The 26,324-nt window shown below is 41.2% G+C and overlaps 3 protein-coding genes across 4 annotated transcripts; 2 read left to right on the top strand and 1 right to left on the bottom strand.

Annotated features, from left to right (window-relative positions):
* Nucleotides 1-1,673: 1,673 nt before the first annotated feature.
* Nucleotides 1,674-8,519, top strand: RB195_012907 (uncharacterized protein; the record flags this gene model as incomplete). Its single annotated transcript, XM_064202499.1, has 8 exons — nt 1,674-1,769; nt 2,315-2,444; nt 4,064-4,248; nt 4,454-4,600; nt 6,808-6,968; nt 7,386-7,508; nt 8,125-8,226; nt 8,294-8,519. The coding sequence occupies 8 exons, from the start codon at nt 1,674-1,676 to the stop codon at nt 8,517-8,519; spliced, it is 1,170 nt and encodes a 389-aa protein (XP_064058380.1).
* A 26-nt stretch (nt 8,520-8,545) lies between these two features.
* Nucleotides 8,546-25,406, top strand: RB195_012905 (uncharacterized protein; the record flags this gene model as incomplete). Of its 2 annotated transcripts, XM_064202496.1 has the most annotated exons (11): nt 8,546-8,555; nt 9,052-9,164; nt 12,763-12,829; nt 12,886-13,145; nt 13,747-13,876; nt 21,522-21,706; nt 21,899-22,045; nt 24,077-24,237; nt 24,636-24,794; nt 25,064-25,165; nt 25,229-25,406. In XM_064202496.1, the coding sequence occupies 11 exons, from the start codon at nt 8,546-8,548 to the stop codon at nt 25,404-25,406; spliced, it is 1,512 nt and encodes a 503-aa protein (XP_064058377.1). The 2 variants fall into 2 exon arrangements, with proteins under 2 accessions (XP_064058377.1, XP_064058378.1); XM_064202497.1 differs by lacking the exons at nt 8,546-8,555; nt 9,052-9,164; nt 12,763-12,829; nt 12,886-13,145; nt 13,747-13,876 and adding an exon at nt 20,093-20,354.
* RB195_012906 (uncharacterized protein) lies at nt 17,088-18,583 on the bottom strand (the record flags this gene model as incomplete). Its single annotated transcript, XM_064202498.1, has 3 exons — nt 17,088-17,230; nt 17,476-17,563; nt 18,293-18,583. The coding sequence occupies 3 exons, from the start codon at nt 18,581-18,583 to the stop codon at nt 17,088-17,090; spliced, it is 522 nt and encodes a 173-aa protein (XP_064058379.1).
* Nucleotides 25,407-26,324: the final 918 nt, after the last annotated feature.

Raw genomic sequence — 26,324 nt, 5'->3', positions numbered from 1 at the left:
CAATGACGTGATGGGTGTGACTGTGAATGTTCACTGACACTGCTTGTCAGCCCTCAAAAAAAAAAAGAAAAAGAAAGAGCATGCTGATATTGACCAGCTAATACGGCATTCGTTTACTTATCTGTTTCTCATCACTATATTTTCCAAATTTCATCTACATGTTTTCCTGTTACAGAAGAAATTATGGGAGACTACGCAACTTTTACTAAGGACTTCTGGCTTTTTTTTTTACTAAAGATTACTAAAGACTAAAGACTGTTATTGAACATATTTCTCGAAGGAAACACCTCTGATAAAGGCAGAGTGCAAATATTTTTGTACTTTCTCGTAGTCATCCCCTGTATGTATCGCCAAAACCGTCAATTTCTTATGCGCCGCAATTTTCAGTACGAGTCATATCGTTCAAAAGTGACTAATCCATATTTCGTTTTGTGTGTTGAAAAGCACATTTGTGACTGCTTATCTCTGGCATAAACCTCCCTATTCTTCCGAGAGATATCTCCTGCAAGTATAGGTCTGATTGTATTGATCGATCAAAAAAACAATGTTCTGACTATTCTTTAGTAAATTTTCCTGTCCTGCTGACAGCACCGCCTACTTCATTATTTTTCTAATTTCCATAAATTCTTCCAGCTCTCAAAATTACACAATTGAAGCGTGGTTGTTTTGCTTTAGGATTGGTAACATTTGTTCAAGGGAGAATGCTTCTCGGTTAGGGAAGGCGCTCCGTATCCGTCGTGGAAACCGCTTTAGTTCCTACAATTACATTACAACATTCCATTCTTTTAAACGCTCCGTTTCCCTCTGCAGCTTACTCACTGGTCTTACTCGAATAGACTCCTAAGAAGACCTCTTTGATCCTCAACTCCTCGCTGGTGGAAGCGGCGCGTGCACATGTGTGGCGCGTTCTTACGTACCTCGTAGGAACAAATGTTGTTTCTCATGCCGTTTTTCAAAACGTTTAGGTGAAATATAGCGGGGGCGCGCCCACACTTGTAATCTACATCCCAAACTCTACATTTGCCCAAAGAAGCCGCAACATCGTTAGCTTCGTTATACATTGCCTTTAAGATGTTCCTATTTAGGGTGAGTATAAGGTATAATGGGGAGCTTAGTGATCAGAGAATGAGCTCAGAGAATGAGCTCTGCTCATCTGGTTGTGGAGAGATATGGTTGGCATAGGTCGTAGGTTGGATTATCTACTAAGACCTAAAGAACGATCTACCGGAATTTCAGCAAATAATATCATTTCGCAACGGAATGTAGAACGTATAAAGAGCATTACGGGACGTCACTGGGCTAAGGTTCAATGAAGGTCGAACATTGTCAAATAATTCCATAAGTACTTGCAGTACTATAATATATTTTGTGGAGAGAAGACCTGTAGCTCTAACCAAACATAATTTTCTGAAACGGCTCAGTTGCTGTGTATGTACAGCTGTGGTCCACATAAAACTATAACATAATTCAAGCGCTTCCTGATACCAACCAGTGAAACTGACATTAAAAGTACATGTCCTATACGAAACTAAAAATATCTGCTTTTTAAGTTACGTGATTTGCCACCGTGTACTCATCACACATCATCATCATCTCCATCTCAGAACAACATCTTTATCACATCATTTTCAGAAGTATCCCATATAAACTACGTCCGGCAATTATTCGCATTTATGAGAATCGTTAAAAACCCGTCAAAAATTTCGATTGATCGAAATGTATTTGCTGCACTACTTCTCGCCTCTATAATTGCCTTCGTTTTTGTTACAGTAAGTTACTCAGAACATTCAATATAAATAGGATATCAACTAATTTGAGAGAGCTGTCCAGCTAGACATACTTAGTATAGGTCCACGTAATGGGTGCGTATTGTACAATAGATCTTAAGGATCTATCCAGAGGTTTCAAGTTGTGAATGCTTCAAAATGTAATACAGTATTCGGTTAGTATTATAGTATTCGGTTTGATTGATTTTACAAATTATTCCTCTTCTCCTTTAGTGTCTTGAATAATTCGTTTTAGAAGAAACTGCAGGATCAACAAAAAGAAAAGAAAAGATTATTCACATAATTCAGCATTTTGGATAAGTTCCATCTGCTTAACACCTTTAAGAAAAGTGAAGTTATTTCAAACTTTTTTCCACTCGTCACATTTTTCCCTACATTGCTCGATTACAGTCAGAGTTCAGAGAAATTTTTGAAGTTTGACTCTTACCAGTAGATAGAGGCCGAGACACGGTATTTATCAAAATATAAAAGATGTAAATTTCATAAAGGTAGACGGAAATTGTCTCACAGGTCCTTCATTGTTTGAGGTCATAATCATCCCCCAATGGAGCCGTTACGGGTTTCTTGAAAACAATTCGTTTACTTTCTCTGGTAGCATTAGCGAAAATGCGTCAAACCAACTCTGGAATGCGACCAAGAAAGTCATCAATTTTGCAGGTACTACATTTCTTAAAGTTCCCATTTCCTACTAGTGATTCTTTTTATTTATTCATATTTATCTTACATTCTATCAAAAGATAAGTCGCACAAAGTAATTAGAGTCGTGGTTATGAATTGCGGATAACAGAATTAGCGCATGAAGTTGGAGATTGAAGTTTCACAGAGTTTCTCCTACATGTTGAAAATCAACCTTCTGTCAGTAATACCATTATCATCGACAACTTGAAGTCTACTTTGTGCCACTTGTTCAACGAAATGCAGGACAACCTTGCAATAGGTCGCAATTTAACTGTAACTGTTGCTGAGCAACTTTCCAGAGCACATAAAATCACTAGCGATAACGACCACACTTTGAAATGAATCTTTCGGGTTGCTAAAAATAGATTTAGACTTAGAACTGTGATAAACAGAACTGTGAGGAATAGAACTGAACGCGTAGGCGAGCGCATTACTTATATCATGCTATATAATAACGGGCTTAGTGCGGATGTGTCGGTAGCTTTAATCTATGACAAATTTGAAAGTATAGCGATAAAAATAAGTAAGTATGAAGTATTTGGATATTTTTTTTTGTTCCTTTATGTCTTTTTCGGACACTTTTTCCATTTTAAATTCCTATTTCACCTTCAGATGTGTTTAAATTAATGGGTTAGTAAATTCTCATCTATTCTCGAATTCTCGAATAAAATGTGAAAAATGGCTTGGAGGAGCAGAATATCTAGGTTTATCTAGGTAAATTTGGGAGACACAAGTCTGATGAATACTGATCACTATCCTCGATGTGAAAACGGCGGATGTAGTGTGGCGGATAGAGGTTCCGCTTCCTTCTTCGCATCGGAGGTTCAAATCCTCCCTAGTGCTCGCCAAGCCCTTCATCTTTCTGGGGTCCAGACTAAATTGGTACCAGACTTGTCTGGGAGGGAATAAAAACACTGACTTGACACATCGGCTACCCCCTTCCATCAAGTCATTGTATAGGCCAGTTATACGTTCGTGAACCTCAAACAATTCTGAATTGGAGTGAACGTGGGGGCGCATCCCAAACGGATTGATTAACGCCAGAAACTTTATCCTTTATCCTTTATTGTCTGGGAGAATAGAAACACTTACTTTATACATAGGTTTTCCTTTACAATTACACACAAGGATGGAGTAATACCTTGCCCAGTAATATCTTATCTTATTTTGGCTGTGTTTTGTGGTATCGACTTGTTGAGTTTGAATATATGTCGAGTGAATGCTCGCCAGATAGCTCAAATATAAGTTGAATAGAGGCAAATAGAAATAATAAGACTTTATGAGAATTGTTAAATTAAAACTAGTTATATTCACGTATTTATACTGAACACTACTGAAAAATTTGTTTGCCGACTTGTTTTTGTCTCAAAATTCGCCTATACTCACTTTTACAGAAGTCATTTTAAAATTTGAGTGAAGCTCTCTCGAAATGCAAAGTCAATAACCAATCCTCAAATTTAAAAAATAAAATATAATCCAGTTTGTTTTTTTCGTTTCCCACGAGGTCACATTGGCGAAGGTATTGGTGCATTAAACCAATACATCATAGAATTTAATCTTTCTTCATATACATAAAACAATAGCACTTTGCCCTTTAGAATGGTTATCATCATTCGGTAGTTGGAAGAATGAAACCAATCACTGCTCGCTGAATCTGGATGATTTTTCTGGGCGTATCAATCTGTCTATGACAGTATTGCCTACTGAAGTCCTGGAGGAGAAATATAATTACCTATTACCTGGAGGTCATCATATACCCACAGAATGCAACGCCAAAGATAAGGTGATGTTTTATTTTTATTTGAAACTACACGAAGTGGAACTAAACTCGACTAGCCAAAGCTAGGTTAGATTTTTGAAAAATCACCAAGAAAAACGAATACACTTGAGAGTAGAACTCTTTAGTAGTGAATTAACACATAATTGCATACAAGTGTAGAAATATTAATACGTAAACTTCACAACAATGTTATCTGTATTATTTCTAGATGGCAGTTCTAATCCCATTCCGTAACAGAGACGCTCATTTACACATCCTTCTCAATAATTTGCATAGTTTCCTCACGAAACAGATGCTGGAATATTCAATTATAGTGGTGGAGCAAATTGGAAACCAAACGTTTAACAGAGCGAAGGTATCTGAATCATTTCAATATCTGAACCATACACAATCATTTCCTTCTACTTGACCAACATGCCCGCTAGATGCTATCACAATTAAAGGCATCACCCCACGAATCTGAGGTGGTGCAGATTTCAGGTGGAGTATTCGTATACGGGATGGGAGACTACGGAGAGGAGGTGATTCCGTCCATTTCTTGCTAATTGCCGTAAAAAACGGCCCGGAAGATGCGGCGCCGCACAAGACTGGCGCGCTCCAATCGAACCCCTTGTACAAAATGGTGCGCCAAAACGAATGAAGCCGTATCTTCCGGACCGTTTTTAACGACGTTTAGGAAGAAATGGACGGAATCACTCCCCTCTCCGTAGTCTCCCATCCTGTATACGGGTACTCCACCTGAAATCTGCACCACCTCAGATTCGTGGGGTGATGCCTTTAAGTACTTTCGAAGAAACACTGATGCAGCAACATTTCCCGAAGGTTCAATGAGCCAGCACTGGTTGAAGTGCAGAAATATAGTTGGGTCAAAACGACATGAGGCACGGACAGTTCCGCAAGCGGCTGCGCTTGAAGCGGTGCGGTGGAGCGCAGTGATTGGAATCAAGGTGGGACCATGGCGAACAGCAGAGGTCGGTGGCGGTAGTGAGGATCCTTACACGATTTTACCCGCTAAGCTCCACCGCGCCGCTCCGAGCGCAGCCGCTTGCGCAACTGTCTGTGCCTCATAGCGTTTTGACCCAACTATAAACGGGCAGTGTACGTAGTTACATAGAAATTAGAGAATGTCGAAATGTTTTGAATGTCATTTACCTGGTAATGCTGTGACGAACTTAATTTTTTGTAAATTAAAGAAGAAGTTTTGAAATAAAAGCATAAAATATAGCCAAAAGTTCAATATTCTTCATTCCTACAAGAAGTTATGAAAAGACGATCCCATAAGAAGAAAGATGCAAGAAAAGATGGTAATTGTGTACTGCACAATTCAGTTGAAAGTCCACAGAGGGTACACTATCGCTTTACACTTAAGACTAACGTGAATTAGCTGTGTTTTATTTAAAGGCTAAATACCACGAATCTGGGGTGGTGCGGATTTCAGGTGGAGTATCCGTACACAAGGTCGTAGATTATGGAGACCGGGGTGGTTCCGTTCATCCTTCCCTGAATCACTGCAAGCAGTCGGTCCCTGAGTGCTGTTTTGTACGATACCTTCTATTGCAGCGCACCATCCTTGCATGCGTAGCGTCCCTTACTGCCTATCGGGACAGTCCGAATTGATTTTCGACGAATCGCAGGGCGGAGGTGGCGCAAGGGGTGGAGCGTTGCAATACATGGCGTCGTACAAAACAGGATTCTGGAGGCGGCTGTATGCAGTGATGCAGGGAGAGATGAGCGGAACTTCCCCCGTCTCCATAACCTACGACCCCGTATACGGATACTCCACCTGAAATCCGCACCACCTCAGATTCATGGTATGTTGCCTTTAATTTAAACCCCGTTCTAGAGATAAACGAAGGTGCAAGGTAGGGACGAAATGAAAAGGAAAGGACGAAAAGTGAGATTTTCAAAGTTTTCGCTGCTACTATGTATGAACGAAGTTCGTTTGTTCACTAAGTGTAGTTTTTAGAAATTGCAGACACAATTCTGTTGAATCGCAACTTTGTTGGCTGTCTTCACGGCTTCTTTTCTTGCAACTGACGTTCAAAGTAAAATCGAACAACAATTTTACACAGTGATTAAAATCGCACAATTGAGATCCCTGTAGTTGTCTTCAAAATTTTTTTCCGATGATCTGACGAAGTGTGATATTTTGGGTCTCCCTGAACACTTTTTCGAGCTTTTTTTAGGCTGGGGTTCCAATTAACACCTTTTGGCGAATATTTGGCTCTGGCTTTTTGGCGAGCTTTTTTCTTTGTTCATTTCTCGACGATATAGAGGTTTCTGTATGTGAAATTCAGTGATTTTTTTTTGTTTTGAAGTTGTTCTGGAATTTCCACTCCATACTCCACTCCACTCGATGTAGCACCGTTATTCGCGATAGGTTTTCAATGTACATGCATATTATTGTGTCTCGGCAAGTTCGCCTGAGAGAACAACTTCTTATGAGTGAAGAAATGAAAGTGCATAATGTATGTTGCCTTCGAGAAAAAGCAGATCTACAGAGAATCCTTGTCCCTTTGGGGGAATTTGGTAGGGCGATGATCTCGCTACATTTCACTTCAGCTCTTCAACGCAGGCTTCATTGAAGCGATGTCGATGTATGAATGGAATTGCATCCTATTTCACGATGTAGACGTTCTTCCTGAAGATGATCGCATTGTGCATACGTGTTCACTAAGAAATCCACGCCATATGGCTGTTGCATTGAATAAATTCGGCTACAAGTAAGCAAAGCTGTTCAATGACCTTAGTATTTAGAGGCATCACCCCAAGAATCTGAGGTGGTACGGATTTCAGGTGGAGTATTCGTATACGGGATCGTAGATTATGGAGAGAAGGGTGATTCCGTCCATTTCTTCCTAATTGCCGTAAAAAACGGCCCGGACGTACGGCTTCTAGCGCTATTTTCTACGAGTTCGATTGAAGACAGCCTTGTACACGCGCCGCATCAATCCGGACCGTTTTTTACGGCAAGTAGGAAGAAATGGACGGAGTCACCCACCCTCCATAATCTACTATCTCGTATAAAAATACACCACCTGGAATCCGTACCACCTCAGATTCGTGGGGTGATGCCTTTAAGCGCACCTGGTCTCTTTCTTTTAAAGTTACCCGGACGAGGAAATATCATTAATTTTTAGGCTTCCTTATGCTACAATGTTTGGAACGAGCACTGCTCTTACCGTTGAACAATTTCGAATGGTGAATGGGTTTTCGAATCGATTCTGGGGCTGGGGCGGTGAAGACGATGATCTATACAAGAGGTGAGCTCCTAAGACGAAAACATGATCTTATTAGAATGCATTCATATACACCCGTTCAAAAATGTTTTCTAACCACAACTTGTCCTCTAAAGCTGCGCACTACGAGAATTCATACATAACAAATTAGATGGATGTTTCTGGATGGTACACAGCATTTGTTGATGATTTTAAAACGACGCGATAAGCGCAGCGTCTTCGCGGTGCTTGCCTCAAGGAACTCGCCCTTTCCCATTCGTTATCTTCCGTTATTTGCCGCGGAACGGCTCCGCAAATTTACTAGAACTCCCTTCGATAACTAAAAAACTTGTCTTAGCAAGAGAGGACTTGTAGGGGAAAGAAGTTAAGTCAGAACTTCTTTTTTTTTCAAAATCTAGGCGCTTAAGACATCACATTCGGCGAATTGTCTCCATTTTTTCTGCAGCGTGAAAGCACAATAACCTTGTTAGTTCTACATAGTACCTAGGAAAATACAGGAAAAAAACGTGTTGGCACTGAAAAAAATGTCGGCGTGTATGTTTGTTGAAGATTTTTGTCAGATAGTGATGTAAGCTTATACTATCCAGTTGTGATTAAGTTCCGAAAAAAAATCTCTGAACTAATATTTTCAACTTTGCAGAGTTATAGCGGTAGGATACGATGTTGATCGATATCCAGAGAGTATCGCTCATTATACGATGATCAAGCATGGAGGGGAACCGAAGAGCAATCCAGTGAATAAGTTCGTTCTATTATCTACTGTTCTTTGAGTAAAAAATATAAACAGAAAAGGTATAAATACATTTTAGATGTCGCTGGAAACTACTGGATCTAACAAACAGAGACTGGAAGAGTGATGGTCTGAACAATCTCAACTACACTCTTATTAAAAGGACTAAAAGAAAACTCTATACGCACATACTAGTTGACCTGCTAGAAAACAATGAGCGACCATTTGTTGATTCTTCTTTCTGCAAGGAAAAGGAAGAACTAACTATAACTAACTATAAAACAACAATAAGTACGAGGAGATAAAATAACTAAAAAATGAGGATGTTGAAATGTCCCCAAGTAAGCACCGATACCTAAAGGTAGAGTATCACGAAATTGACGTAGTGTGGAAACGTGATGGAAAACGTAGAGTCAAGGTGTAACTTGCGAGCATGAGCTTGGTCCCTTTCAGCTCTTTCTGATCGTCCTGAAAAACAAGGCGGGAAACAGCTTTAATTCCTACGACGTACGTTGCAACGCTTCAACACTCTTGCCCACACGCCGCGTCCACGTGCGAGCGGTCGAAAATCAATGTGGTCTCCTCGGCGGCCTATTCAACTGAAATCAACGAATAGGCTGCTGAGTGGACCGGAGCGTGTACAAGGGAACGTGTTCTAAAATACCTCGTAGAAATTAAAGCTGTTTTTTTTTCGAGCACGTATTTTTTTCAAAGACAATTGGGTGAGTTGCGCCGCGCTCATATTTTTTATTTTTTTTCATTTTCTTCAGATTTCCACGTTGCGTCAATTTCGTGATACGCTGGTTTTGAATTTGCCCGAACAGTGTTTTGATTCAGATAAGGTAGTGGTAGATTGCCAACGCCACGAACTCACACGCGGATGCGTCGCGGCAAATGACATGGGCACCTATGACCATGGCCTGACACCTACTATAGATAGAAAAACAAAAGTGTGTGTATGAATGGGCAGGTTCCACATATATATTTTATTTTATTATATTTTCCTATATTATATTTACATAAATTTTATTTTCATATATTTTCCATATGTACGCTCTACGGTTTTCTATATATCTACAAATCAAAAATTCACCATTTTCAAGACATCAATGGATTCGGCATGTGTATACAGACGTATATACTTTTACGAGTATAACAGACTTATTGTCTCTGAAATACTAGTCCAATGTAGATTGAAGCAATTCCAGTAAATTTTTACTCGTAGTTTTCTGAGGAGGAGGAGGAGGAGAAGAAGAAGAAGAGTGGGGGGAGAGAGGGAGGGGAGGAATTGTGGGATTGTGACGTGACTTCACTCAACTTCACCTATATCATTCTCGCAAGTGCTGGTTACTATGATATCCTTTCTGCACGAAAATAGTGGCTGTGTTATTTGCATGATTATCTTCATTATTTCATACAGTCTGAACGTCCGGCTAATGCCGGACTTCAGACTTTCTGTGGTGTTCACTTTGCTCCCCTTCACTGATCAATGAAAATTAATAGCAGTTTATTTATTCTCTTTCTCTCTATAATTCTCTGAAATTAGATTTGTGTTGTTCTAACAGCGCTTTCTTCCTCTTTTCCTCTTTTTTATTATAAATGAAGGCGGAAGGTTTCATAGTTTCCTTTCTAAACGTGTCAGTTCTACACTTGGAGAATATTCAAACTTTAGCTTCAAACACGCCTTCGTTCCCAACACAGTGCAGACACGATTTGAAAGTACTACTCGAAGTGTGGGCTTTCCTCTTGTTTCTCCCTAACAGTTATCGCAGAATAATGTTTTAACATGAAATGACGTGGACGACATCATCGCACTGATAAAGATAGCGTCTCACGTCAGATCATATAAACAGTTTGCTACTATTTAAGCAGCCGTTTGCACGCGGGTTTCCACTTTCTGAGGAATGGAGGAGTCGCAGAGGTGGAAAGCAACGCGGAAAGTGGGTACAACTCTGAAACGGTTGCAACGTCCCACTTACCTTTTTCGACATGCACACGAAGTTACTGCGCGATACTTCTACACCGTGACGCAGGAATTCGAACCCGTGGGACCCGCCTTACCGCATTTTATAGCTTTACGACGCCGGTGCACCAATCCGACGCCTCGGGACCTGTCGCACCCCATATTATAGCTATATGGTGCCGGCGCACCAACTCGACGCCCTAGGGTCCGTTGCACCCCTTTCATAGATATTAGGCGCCAACACACCAACCCGACGCCCTGCGAGACGTCGCACTCCCTCCTATAGGTATCTGGCGTCGAGGCACCAACTCGACGCCGGTGGACCTGTCCCACCCCTTTTCGAATTTCGTGACACACACCCACACACACATACACACATACATACATACATATATACACATGACAGAATGAGCCCGTTATTATATATCATGATCATGATCATGATATCTTCTCCGCAGCAAAACTTTAATAAATTGTCCTTCCATGTGTATGATAATAAATATGTTAACTTCTTCCCACAAAATATGGACCGATTAAATACTTACCTTGATTCCAGCAGTTCAAACATTCTACACAAAAACATCAGTCACGTTCTATTAAATGTGATCTACAGAAGGTTTGTTCCAAAAATTTAAAATGGATACGATCTATATGCTCAAATATGTCATTGTTTGGCTGTTCCGGAAATGGTACTTTTGTTCCTTTTCATCCGGATTTTGGTAGTGACAACGGAGCAGGGTCGCCATTTCGAACCATTACACTGAAAAGCTGCTAGAATGTAGAATAGAATGCTCATTCCTACGCGTTTCACATCAAACTGCAATGCCGTTCAATATAATGAAAATAATAGGTAGGATGACTCTCGACCGCTGTAGTCGGGTCAAAACGACATGAAGCACGGACAGTTGCGTAAGCGGCTGCGCTCGAACCGATGCGGTGGCGATAGCGATTGGAATCGAGGTGGGACCATGACGAGCTGCATAGATGGGTGGCGGCAGCGAGGATCCTTACACGATCGCAACCGCTGGCTAGCCGTTTTCAAGGAGAATTAGGAGAAATTGAGCAGGGTCACGCCCATATTCGTAATCTACAACCTACATACCCAAACGAGATTACTCAAACGGGAAGACTGCAATTCCACTCTTTTCTTTCTTCCGCCGTAGAATATTTGAAAGCAGTGCCGTCCTTGAAGCTCAGTGATGATCCGGCACAACTTTGCCGATGTAAGATGTAGAAGAATAGCGTTTCCTAACACCAACCACTAAAACTGGCATTCGAAAGGCACGTGCTCGATATGAAATTATTCAATGGACGATATTTGTTTTTTATGTGAAAGTTGTAGCTGAAATCAATTGATTGCCGATATTTTTTAAAAGTGCTGAAAAGAAAAGAACGAAATATTATTGTTTCACGTATGGAGAACTGCACACGTTGAAGGAAACATGTATAATAATGTTTAAACCAATTATATTATACTCAATTCTTTGCATCAAGCCAAATTACTTGATAGGATTGTAAAGGATAAAAATTGGAACACCTATTTTTGGCTCCAGCTAGCGTCCAACTTTACATAAATATGGATTTTGATCCTTGTATGGAACAAGACTCAATCAGGTTCGTCATTGGGCAGATAGAGGCCGTTGTTGAACATTCTGTACATCAAAATGTCTATAAATAAGGACTTCAAAAACAGTGCAAACAGGAAAAGTATTTATATTGTTCTTCAAGAAGGTGACCACCACTAGGAACTATGCCGCCTCTCCAGGTGGGAAGAGTTTACATTTACAATTGACATTTGTGTTTACACCAAAAGGTCACATCACATCAAAGTGGGAGTATTGGAATCTGTCCACCAGCATATAAGTGTTACAGGTGTTTTTCATGACCATGAGCGGCAAGAAAGCATTTCTATTCGTTTGTTGTCGATAAATTGGAAACAGACTTGTCTGGAATAGAGAAAAATACACAACACATCGGCTCGTTCGCGGTCAGCGTCATAGAAAGCCCGAAAAGGTGATTCCAGAAGTATCTGGCATAACAGAAATGAAAGAAGGGGATCGACGTTCTGTTCTACAATAACGATCGATCAGAGTCAGAAACGCTGCCGCTTTGAATCAAAGCTGTGAGCGATCGGATATCACGCGATACAGAAAGGACTGGAGAAGAACTTACGACCCGGTGATGAGACTTCTTTAAAAGGTACTAGTGCCAACTAAGCTCTAAAGGCATCATCTCATGAATCTGAGGTGGTACGGATTTGAGGTGGAGTATTAGGCGTGTGTACACGGCTGGTGCGCTCCAATCGAACTCGTTGTAGAAAATAGCGCGCCGGAACGCTCGAATCAGTATCTACCGGTCCGTTTTTTACGGCAATTAGGAAGAAATGGACGAATCACCCCCCTCTCCCTTACCTACTATCCCGTATACGAATACTCCACCTGAAATCCGTACCACCTCAGATTCGAGGGGAGATGCCTTTAAGCGAGCGTTGGGAACACTACAAAAAGTCCGAAACCGTACGAATCCCATTTAATCAGTTATACAGAGTACATTTATATTCCCCTCAATCTCATGTATCGTTTAAGCGCATGAGTGATTGTTCCGCTGGTTGTCTGTGGAAATACGGCTACTATTGTGCAACTGGGGATCTCGGTGACCAGCACAGCATTCCAGTTAATATTAAAAGTGGATGAACTTTATGAATTCAGAGTGCCAGCGTGGATGCAGTGGAATGTACAAACAAGCTGGCTATGTGATTTACTTCTGTCTGCATGTACACTCTTCATCTCTTCCACTCTCTGAACAACACCTTTATCGCAGCATTCCATTCGGAAGCTTCCCATACGAACTACCTCCGCAACTGTTCGTATTCATGAAGTACCTCACAAACACCTCAAGTATTTCGGCTGAGCGAACCGTGTTTTCTCTTCTTCTGATTGCCTCTGTAATTATTATCGTTTTTCTTACAGTGAGTAACTTAGAACATTCAACAATAAATAGAATATGAACCGTTTTGAGCCAGGTGACGTATAGACAGTATAGATGTTGCTAAGACTGCATCCGCTACTACGAATATAGAATCTTGTGCTTCTTTCAGATATTTTGAGTGAAAGAACTTGAACTGATTGTTGTTTGATTGATTTGAAAACGCGGTGATTTATTTCCGTTCCCGTTTGCTGTTTCTTATAGTTCTCTTTGGAAAAGACCGCAAGAATAAACAAAGTGTCCAAAGGAAAAAATTCGTCACACAATTTTTACTTTTTTATTTTCACTTCTCCCTTTTTTCTCTTCTTTCTCGCCGTTTTTTATGGTGATTAGAGTGAACGAAACTATCTTGGATCCGCAATCTACAACCCCATCTCTAGCTAATCATGCGGGTTTCCTCACCACATCAGACTCGTAGTGTGCTGCCTTTAAGAAAAAAAAACCAGAATGGATTTGTTTCGTTAGAAAGCTAGAACCCTACTACAATTTTGTGTTTATTTCCAAAACAGGCTAAACAACGACTGATTACTCGGCTTTAGAGTATTTGTTCGATCAAATTCGCAAAAAAAAAGGAAATGTTTAAGGTTATAATCATTCCTCAATGGAGCAATTGCGGGTTTCTTGCAAACAACTCGTGCATTTTCTCTGGTAGCATTATTGAAAATGCGTCTAGCCAACTCTGGGGAGCGACCAACAAAGCCTTCAGCCTTACAGGTACTACTGATTCTTTCTCTAAATTCGTATTTGTTTTCATCCTATTCGTTTTCTTCTACTTACTCTTCCAATCATTCGTATCATATCATGTTCGTTCGTAATTGAAAAAATCATTCGTATTTATCTTATATACAATTGAAAGAATGTTAATAAGTTGCATGAAGTTAATAAATTTGATCCGTACCACCCCACGAATGTGGTGTGGTACGGATCAAATTTCAGGTGGAGAGTTCCTATACGGGGTCGTAGATTATAGAGAGGAGGGTGAACGGCTTCAAGGCTTCCGGCGCGCTATCATGCTATATAATAATGCGCTTAGTCCGTGTGTGTGTTTGTTGTTTGTTTGTTTGTTTGTCTGTGTGTCACGAAAATACTCCATAATGATGCAAAACTCCACACCGCTGAGGTACCGAACCATCGCCATGCACTTGATAAACGAGCACTCTACCTTTTCACCATTGCAGGTATGTATGTTGACCCTGCAGGTATGTTTGTTGGCTTTGATAAGGCAAGTTAGTTTCTCTCATATGTTAGTGAAGGTAAATAAACTTTTATGTTAATATATTCTTCCAAATTTGCTAGCTATCACGCTTTATAATAACGGGCTTATTCTGTCACGTGTGTGCATCTCTATAAGTGTGTGTCCTAGTCAAGAAATTCCAAAAAGAGAGGGAGACGAACACTATGGCGTCGGCTTGGTGCGCTGGAAGCTCAACGCGGTAAAATTGGGTGAGACGAAATACGGCGTCGAATTCGTGCACCGGGGCCAGATATCTGTAAAATGGGGTGGGACGGGGGTCCCACTAGGTTGAAATGGTGCGCCGGTGCCAGGAAGCTATAGTATGGGGAGGGACGGGTTCCACTGGGCCGTTTTGGTGCGTGGGGGCCCCAACGCTGTAGAATGGGTTCCTATGGTCCTTTCGCATATCCATTTCCCAGCATGTCTCCTGATGCTGCTAACATCCTTCAAAAAGAGGAAACGCACGTGCGAACTGCTGATCAAATGCAATACATAGTAGCGAACAGTTTGACTGACGTAGGACGTTATTTTTATCACTACGATAGTGATATTCACGTCAGTCCATGTTAGCACATCATTCTTTGCTAATAGCTGAGAACGGAGGAGACTCATACTTTGATTCTGTTTTTCTTTCCAAATAGATGTAAAATTAAGCTGGATTGCTCTCCAAATATAGAACTGAGCATTTAGGGAAAAACCATAAAATCGTTCACCTATGTTTAAATTTCCGGGTAAAAAATTGAGGAAAGCGTTAAGGATAGAAAAAAGCAATTATAATTCTCAAAAAAACGTCGCTACCTATCCGGACGTTCAGGCTGGTTTTCTATAACGAGTTCGATTGGAACGTCCCAACGTTGTGCACGCGCCGCATCTTCCGGGCTGTTTTTTTTTACGGCAATTAGGAAGAAATGGACGGAGTCACCCTTCTCTCAATTATCTACTACTCCGTATAGGCATAACACACCTGAAACCCGCACCACACCAGATTCGTGGGGTAATGACCTTAATCGGGAGAAAATTTTCGCAGAGTTCTTTTTTTACATATTCAAAAAAACCTCTAGTCATCAGTGACCTCGAAGTCTATTTCATGTATGTTTGTACGTTTTGCACAAGACAATTTTGCAGTAGATCGCTGTCTAGCTGAGCAGCTTTCCAGAGCACATAAATTCACTCGCAAATGCAATTATACTTTAAAATAGTATATTTGAGGTTGCAAAGAAGTGGGTTTAGACGTATAGCTACGAGGAATAGAACTGAACGCAAAGGCGAGCACATTAGATATATCATGTTCTGTAATTATGGACTTGTTGTGTGTTTGCCCCTTCATTTTTGTGTTCCCATGCGTTTGTGTGTGACGAAAACATTTTACGAAGCGAAGCGGGTTCAACCTGGCTTGGTGCTATTGCCACATGACACGGATTCCATCCAGTCCAATCAATTCGCTGGCGCCAGGAAACAGTAAGTCAGGGTGAGGCAGGTCCTATGGTATTGAATTGGCGCGTCGACATCAAAAGGAAGTAAAATAAGGCAAGACGGGTCACTACGAGTCGAATAGGTGAGTCGGCGCTAGAAAAAAGCGCTATAAAACAAAAAGCGCGATTGTTGATGTGCCAGGAATAATTGCAAGCGAATTTGTCAAAGAGAAGGCATTATTACATGTTCTTTTTCTGTGACAGCTGCATGCCTAGCGTTTCAAACTATGCCCCGTTCTCTCTTAAGTTTTCCTAATCAGACTTGCCACATCTTTTCTTTAGAAGTTGGATTCATGCACGCAGACAGCCGCTTGTGAATAAAAGAAGAGCTAACGGTTTACGTGATATGACGCGGGACCTTTATCCTTACCGGAGTGACGAAGTGCTAGTCATTTCTTACTAGCACATTCCATGCTGACCTTTGGGAACAAAGATTGAAAAACGGATACTTCAGACGATATTCTCGGACTGTACTGAACTTGGTGAATAAACACCTATATTCTCAAAATGAAACCATTGTGTGACGCATTGCACAGAGCCCCTACGACGCAATGTTCAACCTTCCCAACTACGTGAAGTATCTTTGAAACCCACAGGTGCACAGGAACATTCCACAGAGTACACATGTACATACAGGTGGACGAACCTCGTTATAATATGTAGACATAAAAATCCAACTTGACTCATCCGGCTACAAGGCACACAGGTGGACATTCTTCTCCAAAGCGCGTCAAGCCGTTCCTCTTTCTTCCAATTTCTGGAAGCGCAAAGTTTTATCCGAACTGTGTACCCATACCAGAAGTCTCCGGATTTTCTCTATCCAGCTCTCCGGAGCTTCACAACTACTATTCACAGGCAAGCCGTGTTTTCTGTCTTCGATATGCCTGCATGCGTTGAAGTTGGAAAAGCTTGCTCTCTTGCATTCCAAAGAGAACTTTGTAATTCGCACTTGTAGCCTTCTTATAAATGCGACTGGAAAATCGAGCATGGTTTTATGTGACTTCTCAAGAAAGCAAAAAGATGTTGATTCTTTCACATAACATCCACAATACACCAGATCCACTTTTGTTGTGGCTTATTGGTTTTCGTTACAACGGCATTTCCATGTAAAAAGAACTTGCCATTCAAACCGCATCATTGAACTTCATCATCGCTGTAGATGGTATCCCTGTTCTTCACATAATTGGGCAAATAACAGAAACATGCTAACATCTTGACTTTATTGAAGCAGATATCGTAAGGCTGCTATCGATGCACATTCAACGGATGATCTTCGCCATCTCGCCAGTTCCTCTACAAGAGGCATGTCTTCAGCAGTGGGGCGCTTCTGCTGTCTCTGCCAACGTTTCCATTCGTTATTTTCTGAACAAAACAACTTCGTCGTTGGTTTCTTTCTTTTTATTTCGATTGTAGTACGTGCTCAGTTACAAGATGATCCAAGGGACTGTTCAAGTATACTCTTGAACAGTTGAGGTTGCATTGCCAGCAGGAGTTTCATTAACAGCGTTGAGAACTACCGAGCGTCTCTTCATCTTGCCGCTATTCACTCAAAGTAACTCAAAGAAGGCTTCCATTGCTGATTCTTCCCCTCTCGTGCTTTTTCAAACCCAACTCTTGACGTCCACTTGCCAACCATCGTGCTACAACTGCAAACTCAATTTGCTCCCAGGTAGCTTCTCCTAGCTCTCTCTGAACCTGCAAGTAATTTGAGCAAAATACTTGATTGTTCATGGACCTACGCAGACGCAAAGCGAGCTTCTCATTCGACAGTAGAACAGACCACCTTCCTCATTTTTTAGACCTGCAATGTCGCCTTCAATTGAATTGGAATATCTACTTCTTTGGAACTGTTGTTTTTCTAAATGGGTAGGATTTTGTTCGCATCTAATGCAAATCCCCTTTATACTTTTGAAAGACAGAACAGTACATCTTGTCAGAATGTACTCGAGTTTATGGTAACAATTCTCAAGCATCGCTAGAGTTTTTATCTTCCTTTTGCTTGCTAACCCTTTTCGGAGTTTGGATGTTCGCGCCTCAAAATATTAGGTTGTCAAGACGTAAATGAGACTTTCGTGGCAGTCGTGTTTCCGAAAGTATTGCGAAATATAAGGTTGCGATTTTTCTCTCGTTTTGCCCATGTTCGACTGTCTTTGAATCTCGGCATGTTGAAAGGAAGTTTTTTTTAATTGATTTCCTTGAGCCAAGATTGGTATTGATCGCCTTTATTAAACAACGGCTAACGTTTCGGCGTTATCGCCTTCGTCAGAGCCTGGAAAGTTCAAAGCCATTAGTGATTTATCCCCTCAAGCGCCTCATCACCCTACCGAAAGCATCCAAACGGTAGGCAAACTCAAACAGCAACACATTGGCTAGTACTTACGTCATTAGATAGACTTGTTAACGTGCAAATTCAAGAAAGCCGACCAATTGTCTATCGGTCTCTCCCTTGAACTTAATGTGCGGACACTGCTGATTGAGAAGATTGAAGCACGTGTCTAGTTCTGCTTGTCTTGAGCAGACGACGCAGCAATCATCTATGTAACGATAATACAGCAGTGGTTTGCGGTCTATTATAGGCTTTCCGATCTTGGCAACGAAAACAATGGCGAGAGTGGGTGCCAGCCTTTGTCCAATAGCTAGGCCTCTAAGTTGTCGGTAGTACTGTCCCGACCATCGGAAAATAGGGCAATTCAGGCATTCGTTTATCAATGTCATGATCTGCCTAATGCTTAATCCATACATGTTCAATGAAGCCTGGCGCTGCGTGAGCAGTTCGTGAATAGCCTGCATCGCTACATCGTTTGAAACGTTCGTATAGAGTGACGTAAAGTCAAATGTCTCTACTACACATTCACGCTCAAACGAGGTACTGCGGAGATGTTTTAGGAAGTTGCCAGAACTGCTGAGGTGGGCAGGGACATATTTGAGCAGACTGATTTAGGATTATGTTGAGCAGCTAGGAAATTCTATCCGTGGGGCCCCCAATACCACTAATGATAGGTCTCTCTTTAAAGTCACGTGGATCGTTCGAGGTGAGGCTATTTTCAGAGAGCTTGAGTTTTGATTAGCGTGTATAGGACTTGACATGCGGGTAAGTCGTTTTTGAGACGCGAAATAAAGTTTTTTGGGAGCCCTGCTGTTACCTTATATATCTTATGATATGAACAGAGCGGTACGGGGTTGTCTACGAAAAGCGGGTCTACAGAATGACGTGAGGGTTGTGGAAATACCTCCAGCAAACCTCAAGAGTCAGCTGGTACGTAATCGTGCGTATGATCGACTCTGCACAACTCTCAGCTGCGTTGTTTGCCCGTATGGCAGAGAGGGTGATTGCATGATATCAGGAGTAGTGTATCGTATCACGTGCAGGTTGTGCGGTGACGAGTATATAGGGGAAACGTGACGTCCACTGTATATAAGGGTTAAGGAGCATCTAGATGGACTCGTAAAATCTAAAACCTTCACCCCACTTGGAGCACACCGTAGAATATGTCATCCAAACTCCGAAGTGGAGGTAGAAGTTCGTATATTATCCAACGAGTCCGAGATCACAGCACGCAGAACGCTAGACACCTTTCGGATAACCGCCAAAAGTCCAAAAATGAACAAGAAGGATGAGTGCATTGCTATCACAAACGAGTTATCCCTATATCAAGACCTATGCGGATTTTGATCTACGGGCGGGCCGTGAGGTCCCTATATAAAAACCCATGTGACTCGTAGATGTGGTACGTGGTGGTCTGCTGCATTAACAAGTCTAACTAATGGGGTAAGTACTAGTCAATGTGTTGCTGTTTGAGTTTGACTACCGTTTGGATGCTTTCGGTAGGGTGAGGAGGCGTTTGAGGGGATAAATCGCTAATGGCATGAACTTTCCAGGCTCCGACGAAGGCAATAACGCCGAAACGTTAGCCATTGTTTAATAAAGGCGATCAATACCAATCTTGGCTACAGCTCAACGAAATCAATAAAAAAGTTCGTTTCTCTCGTTTGTTTACTATCCTGTTTGTTGTCAATTTGTTATTTGCAAATTTCAATAACTTGCATTTAAAATTTTCTGGTTGTTTTACAAAACCTTGGACCAGAAATTTATCGTCCGTGTGAGCATGGTCTACGATTTCAAGCAATGTGAGAGTGCGACTAAATCCTTTCAAACTCTACAGTCGAGGTTTGGAGAGAACTGTATTTCGAGAAGTCAATGTATCAAGTGATTCAATCGCTTTCATGACGGAGACGAAAGTTTTGAAGACCTCGACCACAAAGCAGAAACAATCCAGCAGAAACTCGAAGAGCTCAACTGGTGTGTCCTGCCACTGCTCAGACACGGCACCTTCGGACTACTACCTTCTCTGCTCGGTGCAGCACGAGTTGGCTGAGGTTCGAAAACGTCGAGGAGGTTCGAATTTGGCTGTCCAATTTCTTCAACTCCAAACCAATCGATTTCTACTATATGGGTATTCGTTCCCTGCGCGCTCGATGGAGAATGGTAATTGATAATTGTGGAGAATACATTGTGGGATGAATTTGTTTTTTTCTTGAAATGTGATTTGTGTAAAAATGGGTCAAAAGTGTCATTTATATCTTGACTACCTAATAAAACAGTGTTCAAGCGTATAAGCACCGTTTTAAAATCATTAGATGTATTCCATCCAAGCATTCTCATAGATTTCGATAATGATCGCTCCATTGAGTGTTCATCTTGAACATCAACGCGTTGAGTTTATTACAGAAGGTTACATTCAGATATCGGATTACATCGATCTAGAGCTTGAGCTTCTGCTGTCGCATAAATTCGCATCTGCACGACGCTAAGCCAGTTTCCTTTGTAACATTTTTGTGGTCGTTCCCCACAACTATTGCGCTTCCTATTTTCTTCTCATCAGCACCGAAGCACTAAAAGTACTGTCTTCGATGAAAATGATACGTTTTTCCAAGTGCGTACACTGCATTGAACCGGATGCCGAAGAGTGCATTTAGATACTTCTGTGAAGTAAACTCTCACTAACCTGCTATTTGTTCACTCAAAAGCCGACAGTACAGCGTGACGAAACAGACGTTTATTGCCAAAAAAATCTAAATTGTCAGAAACTTATATTACAAACATTAATTAGATTAAAAAATTACTACAAAAATTCTTTCCCTTGTCATTCTACCATCCATATTATGGGCAGTGAGACTGTACTAAACAACTCCACCTTCTTGTACTTCATCTACTGCAACATCTCGTGCTAAAAGATTCCGACATTTCCTGTAATAAAGGATAAAGTATGCGCCCCCACGTTCACTTCAATTCAGAATGGCGTTGCGTAGTCGATGTGTCAAGTCAGTGTTTCTATCCATCCAGACGGGTCTAGTACCAATTCATCGACCCCGCAGGGATGAAAGGCTTGGTGAGCACTAGAGCAGATTCAAAACTCCGATCGATCCTGCAAGGAGCGGAACTTCCTACCGCTACACCTCCACTTCCTCCACTTGTCCCTATTTCTTGTAATAAACACTCAAAATTGAATATTTACGATGATAACTGCATGCACTCGTTTATGAAACCGAAATACAGTCAAATGTATCCCAAGCGGATTGATATACCAAATACTTCTATATTTTATTTATATATATACATATACAAAAGGGAAGATTTTTTCTTCTGCTTCAGATTGGCTGTCTTCGGTTAGTAGAAAAAAGGACAAAAGCGATGATTGCTCGCTGAGCTTGGATGATTTTTCTGGGCGCATCACTCCTTCTATGACAGAATTGTCGACAGAAGTTCTGGAAAAGAAGTATGATTACCTGTTTCATGGAGGTCATCATATACCGGTAGGATGCAACGCCAGAGATAAGGTGGTGTTTTATTTTTATTTGAAATGATACGAGGTAGAACTAAATTCAATCTACTCTCCAAATATCATAGATTTAGAAAAAAGTGCTATAGTGGACATACTTTGGTAAAAAAGTTATTACATGATTGCATGCATATGTGTATAGAAATAAAATATGGGAATTTCACAATGAGGTATTCTATATTATTTCTAGATGGCAGTTATAATCCCATTCCGTAACAGAGACGCTCATTTACACATCCTTCTCAATAATTTGCATAGTTTCCTCACGAAACAGATGCTGGAATATTCAATTATAGTTGTGGAACAAATTTCGGGCCAAACGTTCAACAGAGCGAAGGTATGTGAGCTTAGACAATCGTTCTCTTTTGCGTGATCAGCCCGTCCGTTGTACGTCATTCCAAGGAGGAATTCCAGGAGAAAAAAAAGTAATTTAATCAATTAAGTTATGTATTTTTTAGTCTATGGACTCACTGAAGAACTAACTGCACCTCTTATGAGTTGCGGCGCCGATATGATCGGCTGAGATCACGGTATCATAACGACTGTAGTACTCAGTGATACCGTTGATAATTTTCTCATGTCTCTCCATTCTATATGCACCCAAACAAATAAATATGTTTAATCCCTATCATATTTCGGAGACCTTCTTTGACAGCAACAACTTACAACTCAGAAAACCAGTATTTGGCTTTTCAAAGCGTTTTTGATGATATGAAAATAAGTGCGAACCAAATATCTCAGATCTCTCATCTTAATGAACTTTTCGAAAGAAGCTGTAAGTTAAGAGAAAACATGAGGTTATTCCCCTTTAAAAAAATTCGAAATCGTTGTATAAGTCAAGTTGGTCCAAATATGTGTTAAAACTTATCTCTGACTATATCTAGTCGAGGTTCTGCTGGTTCTTGTCTTCTTTGGTGATGTGTAACCAAATGGCGACCACTAATCTTAAAGCTTAAAGGCAGCATACCACAAATCTGAGGTGGTGCGGACTTCAGGTGGAGTATCCGTACACAAGGTCGTAGATTATGGAGACCGGGGTGGTTCCGTTCATCCTTCCCTGAATCACCGCAAACTGCCGGCCCCTGACTGCTGTTTTGTGTGATGCCTTCTATTGCAGCGCGCCATCCTTGCATGCGTAGCGTCCCTTACTGCTTATCGTGGCAGTCCGAATTGATTTTCGACATATCGCAGGGCGGAGGTGGCGCAAGGGGTGGAGCACTGCGATAGACGGCGTCGTACAAAACAGCATTCTGGAGGCGGCTGTTTGTAGTGATGCAGGGAGAGATGAGTGGAACTACTCCTGTCTCCATAATCTACGACCTCATATTCGGATACTCCACCTGAAATCCGCACCACCTCAGATTCGTGGTATGCTGCCTTTAAAATGGGTTTAGGTCATGTCATGTTTCCATTGAGAAAAATTACAGAGAGGAAAAGCTAGCAGAGACCAGATTGCAACGTATAACTATGCACAGACAGAACACACCACTACTTTGGTTGTTACATCGAGCACCATCGTCATTAACCTCATTTTGTCAGATAGCCCTTGTAAATTTGGTTCTGTTTAAAGGCATCAACCCACGAATCTGAGGTGGTACGGATTTCAGGTGGAGCATTCGTATACGGCATAGCGGATCATGGAAAGGGGGTGATTCCGTCCATTTCTTCCTAATTGCCGTAAAAAACGGTCTGGATGATGCGGGGCGTGCACAAGGTTGGCACGCTCCAAACGAACTGGTTGTAGAAAGTAGCGCACCGGAACGCTCGAAGCCGTATTTTCCGGGCTATTTTTCACGGCAATTAAGAAGAAATGGGCGGAATCACCGCCCTCTCCATAATCTACGATCCCGTATACGAATATTCCACCTGAAATCCGCACCACCTCAGACTCGTGGAGTGAGGACTCTAAACAAGTTCATCACTGCTTCAGTAAAGCATTTTTGAATTTTTGAATGGGTTCCAATGACATATTCCTCATTTAATCAAGAAAAAAAAAGCAACATTGCTAGACTTGAAAGATTAGCAAAGAGTATCTTAGCCTTAGCGGCATTTTTTAATTTTTTTAAAGCACTTAAAAATTTTTGAGGCGTGACCTCCGTTAGTTGATAGGGGATAGTTACAGATATCACAGCAAATACGCAAAACGGCCTTAAAAATCCTGTAATCAGATACATCGATAGTAAGAGATCAGAAAAACTAAGAAAAACTAGCTTGATCAGCTTGCTTGGTAGGACAGCTATTTAAGAATGAAGAAATAAAATTGCGTAAAGTGGGCTCTTTTTGATAAAGAGATAAGCTGGTCCATGCGGAATTCTTATCTTTTGGGTGGAATTTCGGAAAACGAAGATCTCACTGCATTTAACTTCAGCTCTTCAACGCAGGCTTCATTGAAGCGATGTCGATGTATGAATGGAATTGCATCCTATTTCACGATGTAGACGTTCTTCCTGAAGATGATCGTATTGTGCATACGTGTTCACTAAGAAATCCACGCCATATGGCTGTTGCATTGAATAAATTCGGCTACAAGTAAGCAAAGCTGTTCAATGACTTTAGCGTTGAAAGGCATCACCCCACGGATCTGAGGTGGTACGGATTTCAGGTGGAGTATTCGTATACGGGATCGTAGATTATGGAGAGAAGGGTGATTCCGTCCATTTCTTTCTAATTGCCGTAAAAAACGGCCCGGACCTACGGCTTCTAGCGATCCAGCGCGATATTTTCTACAACGAGTTCGATTGGAGCGCGCCAGCCTTGTGCACGCACCGCATCAATGCGGACCGTTTTTTACGGCAATCAGGAAGAAATGGACGGAGTCACCCACTCTCCATAATCTACTATCTCGTATAAAAATACACCATCTGGAATCCGTACCACCTCAGATTCGTGGGGTGATGCCTTTAAGCGCACCTAGTCTCATTTTGCAGAATTTACCTGGTTGAAAAAATATCATTAATTTTTTGGCTTCCTTATGCTACAATGTTTGGAACGAGCACTGCTCTTACCGTTGAACAATTTCGAATGGTGAATGGGTTTTCGAATCGATTCTGGGGCTGGGGCGGTGAAGATGACGATCTATACAAGAGGTGAGCTCCTAAGACGAAAATATAGTCTTATTCGAATGTATTCATATATGCCATTTGAAGTGTTTTGAACCGTTTGTATTGTATCTAGCACGGGAAAAAAGCTTGTTTTTTTAAAGACTGGATCCCTGACGAAATAGTCGACGTTTGTGTTTGTTGTTGATATTTGTTAGGTAGTTATGAGTAATAAGCTTATTTATGAATAGTTTATAATGTGTACTTGTGATTAAGTTTTGAAAAACTCAAAAAAGGTTAGGTTTTCTACATTCCAGAGTCATAACGGTAGGATACGATGTTGATCGATACCCTGAAAATATTGCTCGTTACACGATGATCAAGCATGGAGGGGAACCGAAGAGCAATCCAGTGAATAAGTTCGTTCTATTATCTGCTGTTCTTGAAAAAATATAAACAGAAAAGGTATAAATGTATTTTAGATGTCGCTGGAAACTATTGGATCTAACAGAAACAGACTGGAAGAAAGATGGCCTGAACAGTCTCAACTACACTCTTATTAAAAAGACTAAAAAGAAACTCTATACGCATATACTAGTGGACTTGCTAGAAGACGATGAGCGACCATTCCTCGAGTCTTCTTTTTGTGATAAAGACTAATATAAAACAACTACAACAAAAAAATGAAAGAAAACAACTGATAAAAAGAAAGGCTGAAATGTTTGTAAGCACCGATACTTAAATTTAAAGAGGGAGTATCAGGAAATTGATATACCGTGGAAACCTAACAAAAAACATAGAGATCGTTATGTAGATTAGGAATATGACCGTGGCCCCACTCAGTTTCCCCTAATCCCCCTAAATCACGGCGTGGGAAACGGAAGTCATTCCTATGTACGAGGTGGGTTGAATGAGCATCCACGTGGGAGTGGTAGTGGTGATGTGGTTACGGCTTAAAAAATATGCAATGTGTATGTTGAAGGAGTGATATCCGATCGGGCGATTAGAAAATGGTTTTTTAAATTCAGTTCTGGTGAGGTGACCTTTGACAGACGAAACAAGGGCGGTAGCACTTGAGGACTCGATAGCGATATTTTGAAATCGACACCGGAACAAAATCCCCTCCAAACAAGGAGAAGACTAGCAGAAAAGCCCAGTAACACCCAACAATCAACTGTTTGCCGCCGCCTAGAGAAATATATGCGAAACAAAAACGAAAGTTGCTAATGATTCATCATAATAGTTGATATAGACCGCAGGTATGATCACCTTCTAGGCCCGGAAAAGGAGATAATTTACCAAAATGTTAACCAATAATATCGTTTTACAACACAATGCTTAACTTTTGAAGAGTAGCATAGTGCGTCATTATGTTTCAGTTCATTGAAAGTTTGGACATTGCTTAGTAATTCAACAAGTGTGCGGGTGTGGCGCAGTGGGTTAGAGGTCCGTTGTAGCCACACGGTCGAGGGTTCGAAACCGCCCTAGAGCAAACCAAGTCTTTCATCCCTCTGGGGTCCTCGATAAATTGTTATCAGACTTGTCTGGGAGGATAAAAACACTGACTTGATCATGGTC

The sequence above is a fragment of the Necator americanus genome, chromosome V (assembly GCF_031761385.1).
Source record: "Necator americanus strain Aroian chromosome V, whole genome shotgun sequence".
Lineage (NCBI taxonomy): Eukaryota > Metazoa > Nematoda > Chromadorea > Rhabditida > Ancylostomatidae > Necator > Necator americanus.
Note: the sequence above shows the minus strand (reverse complement) of the source record. Positions and strands in the feature narration are given on the sequence as shown.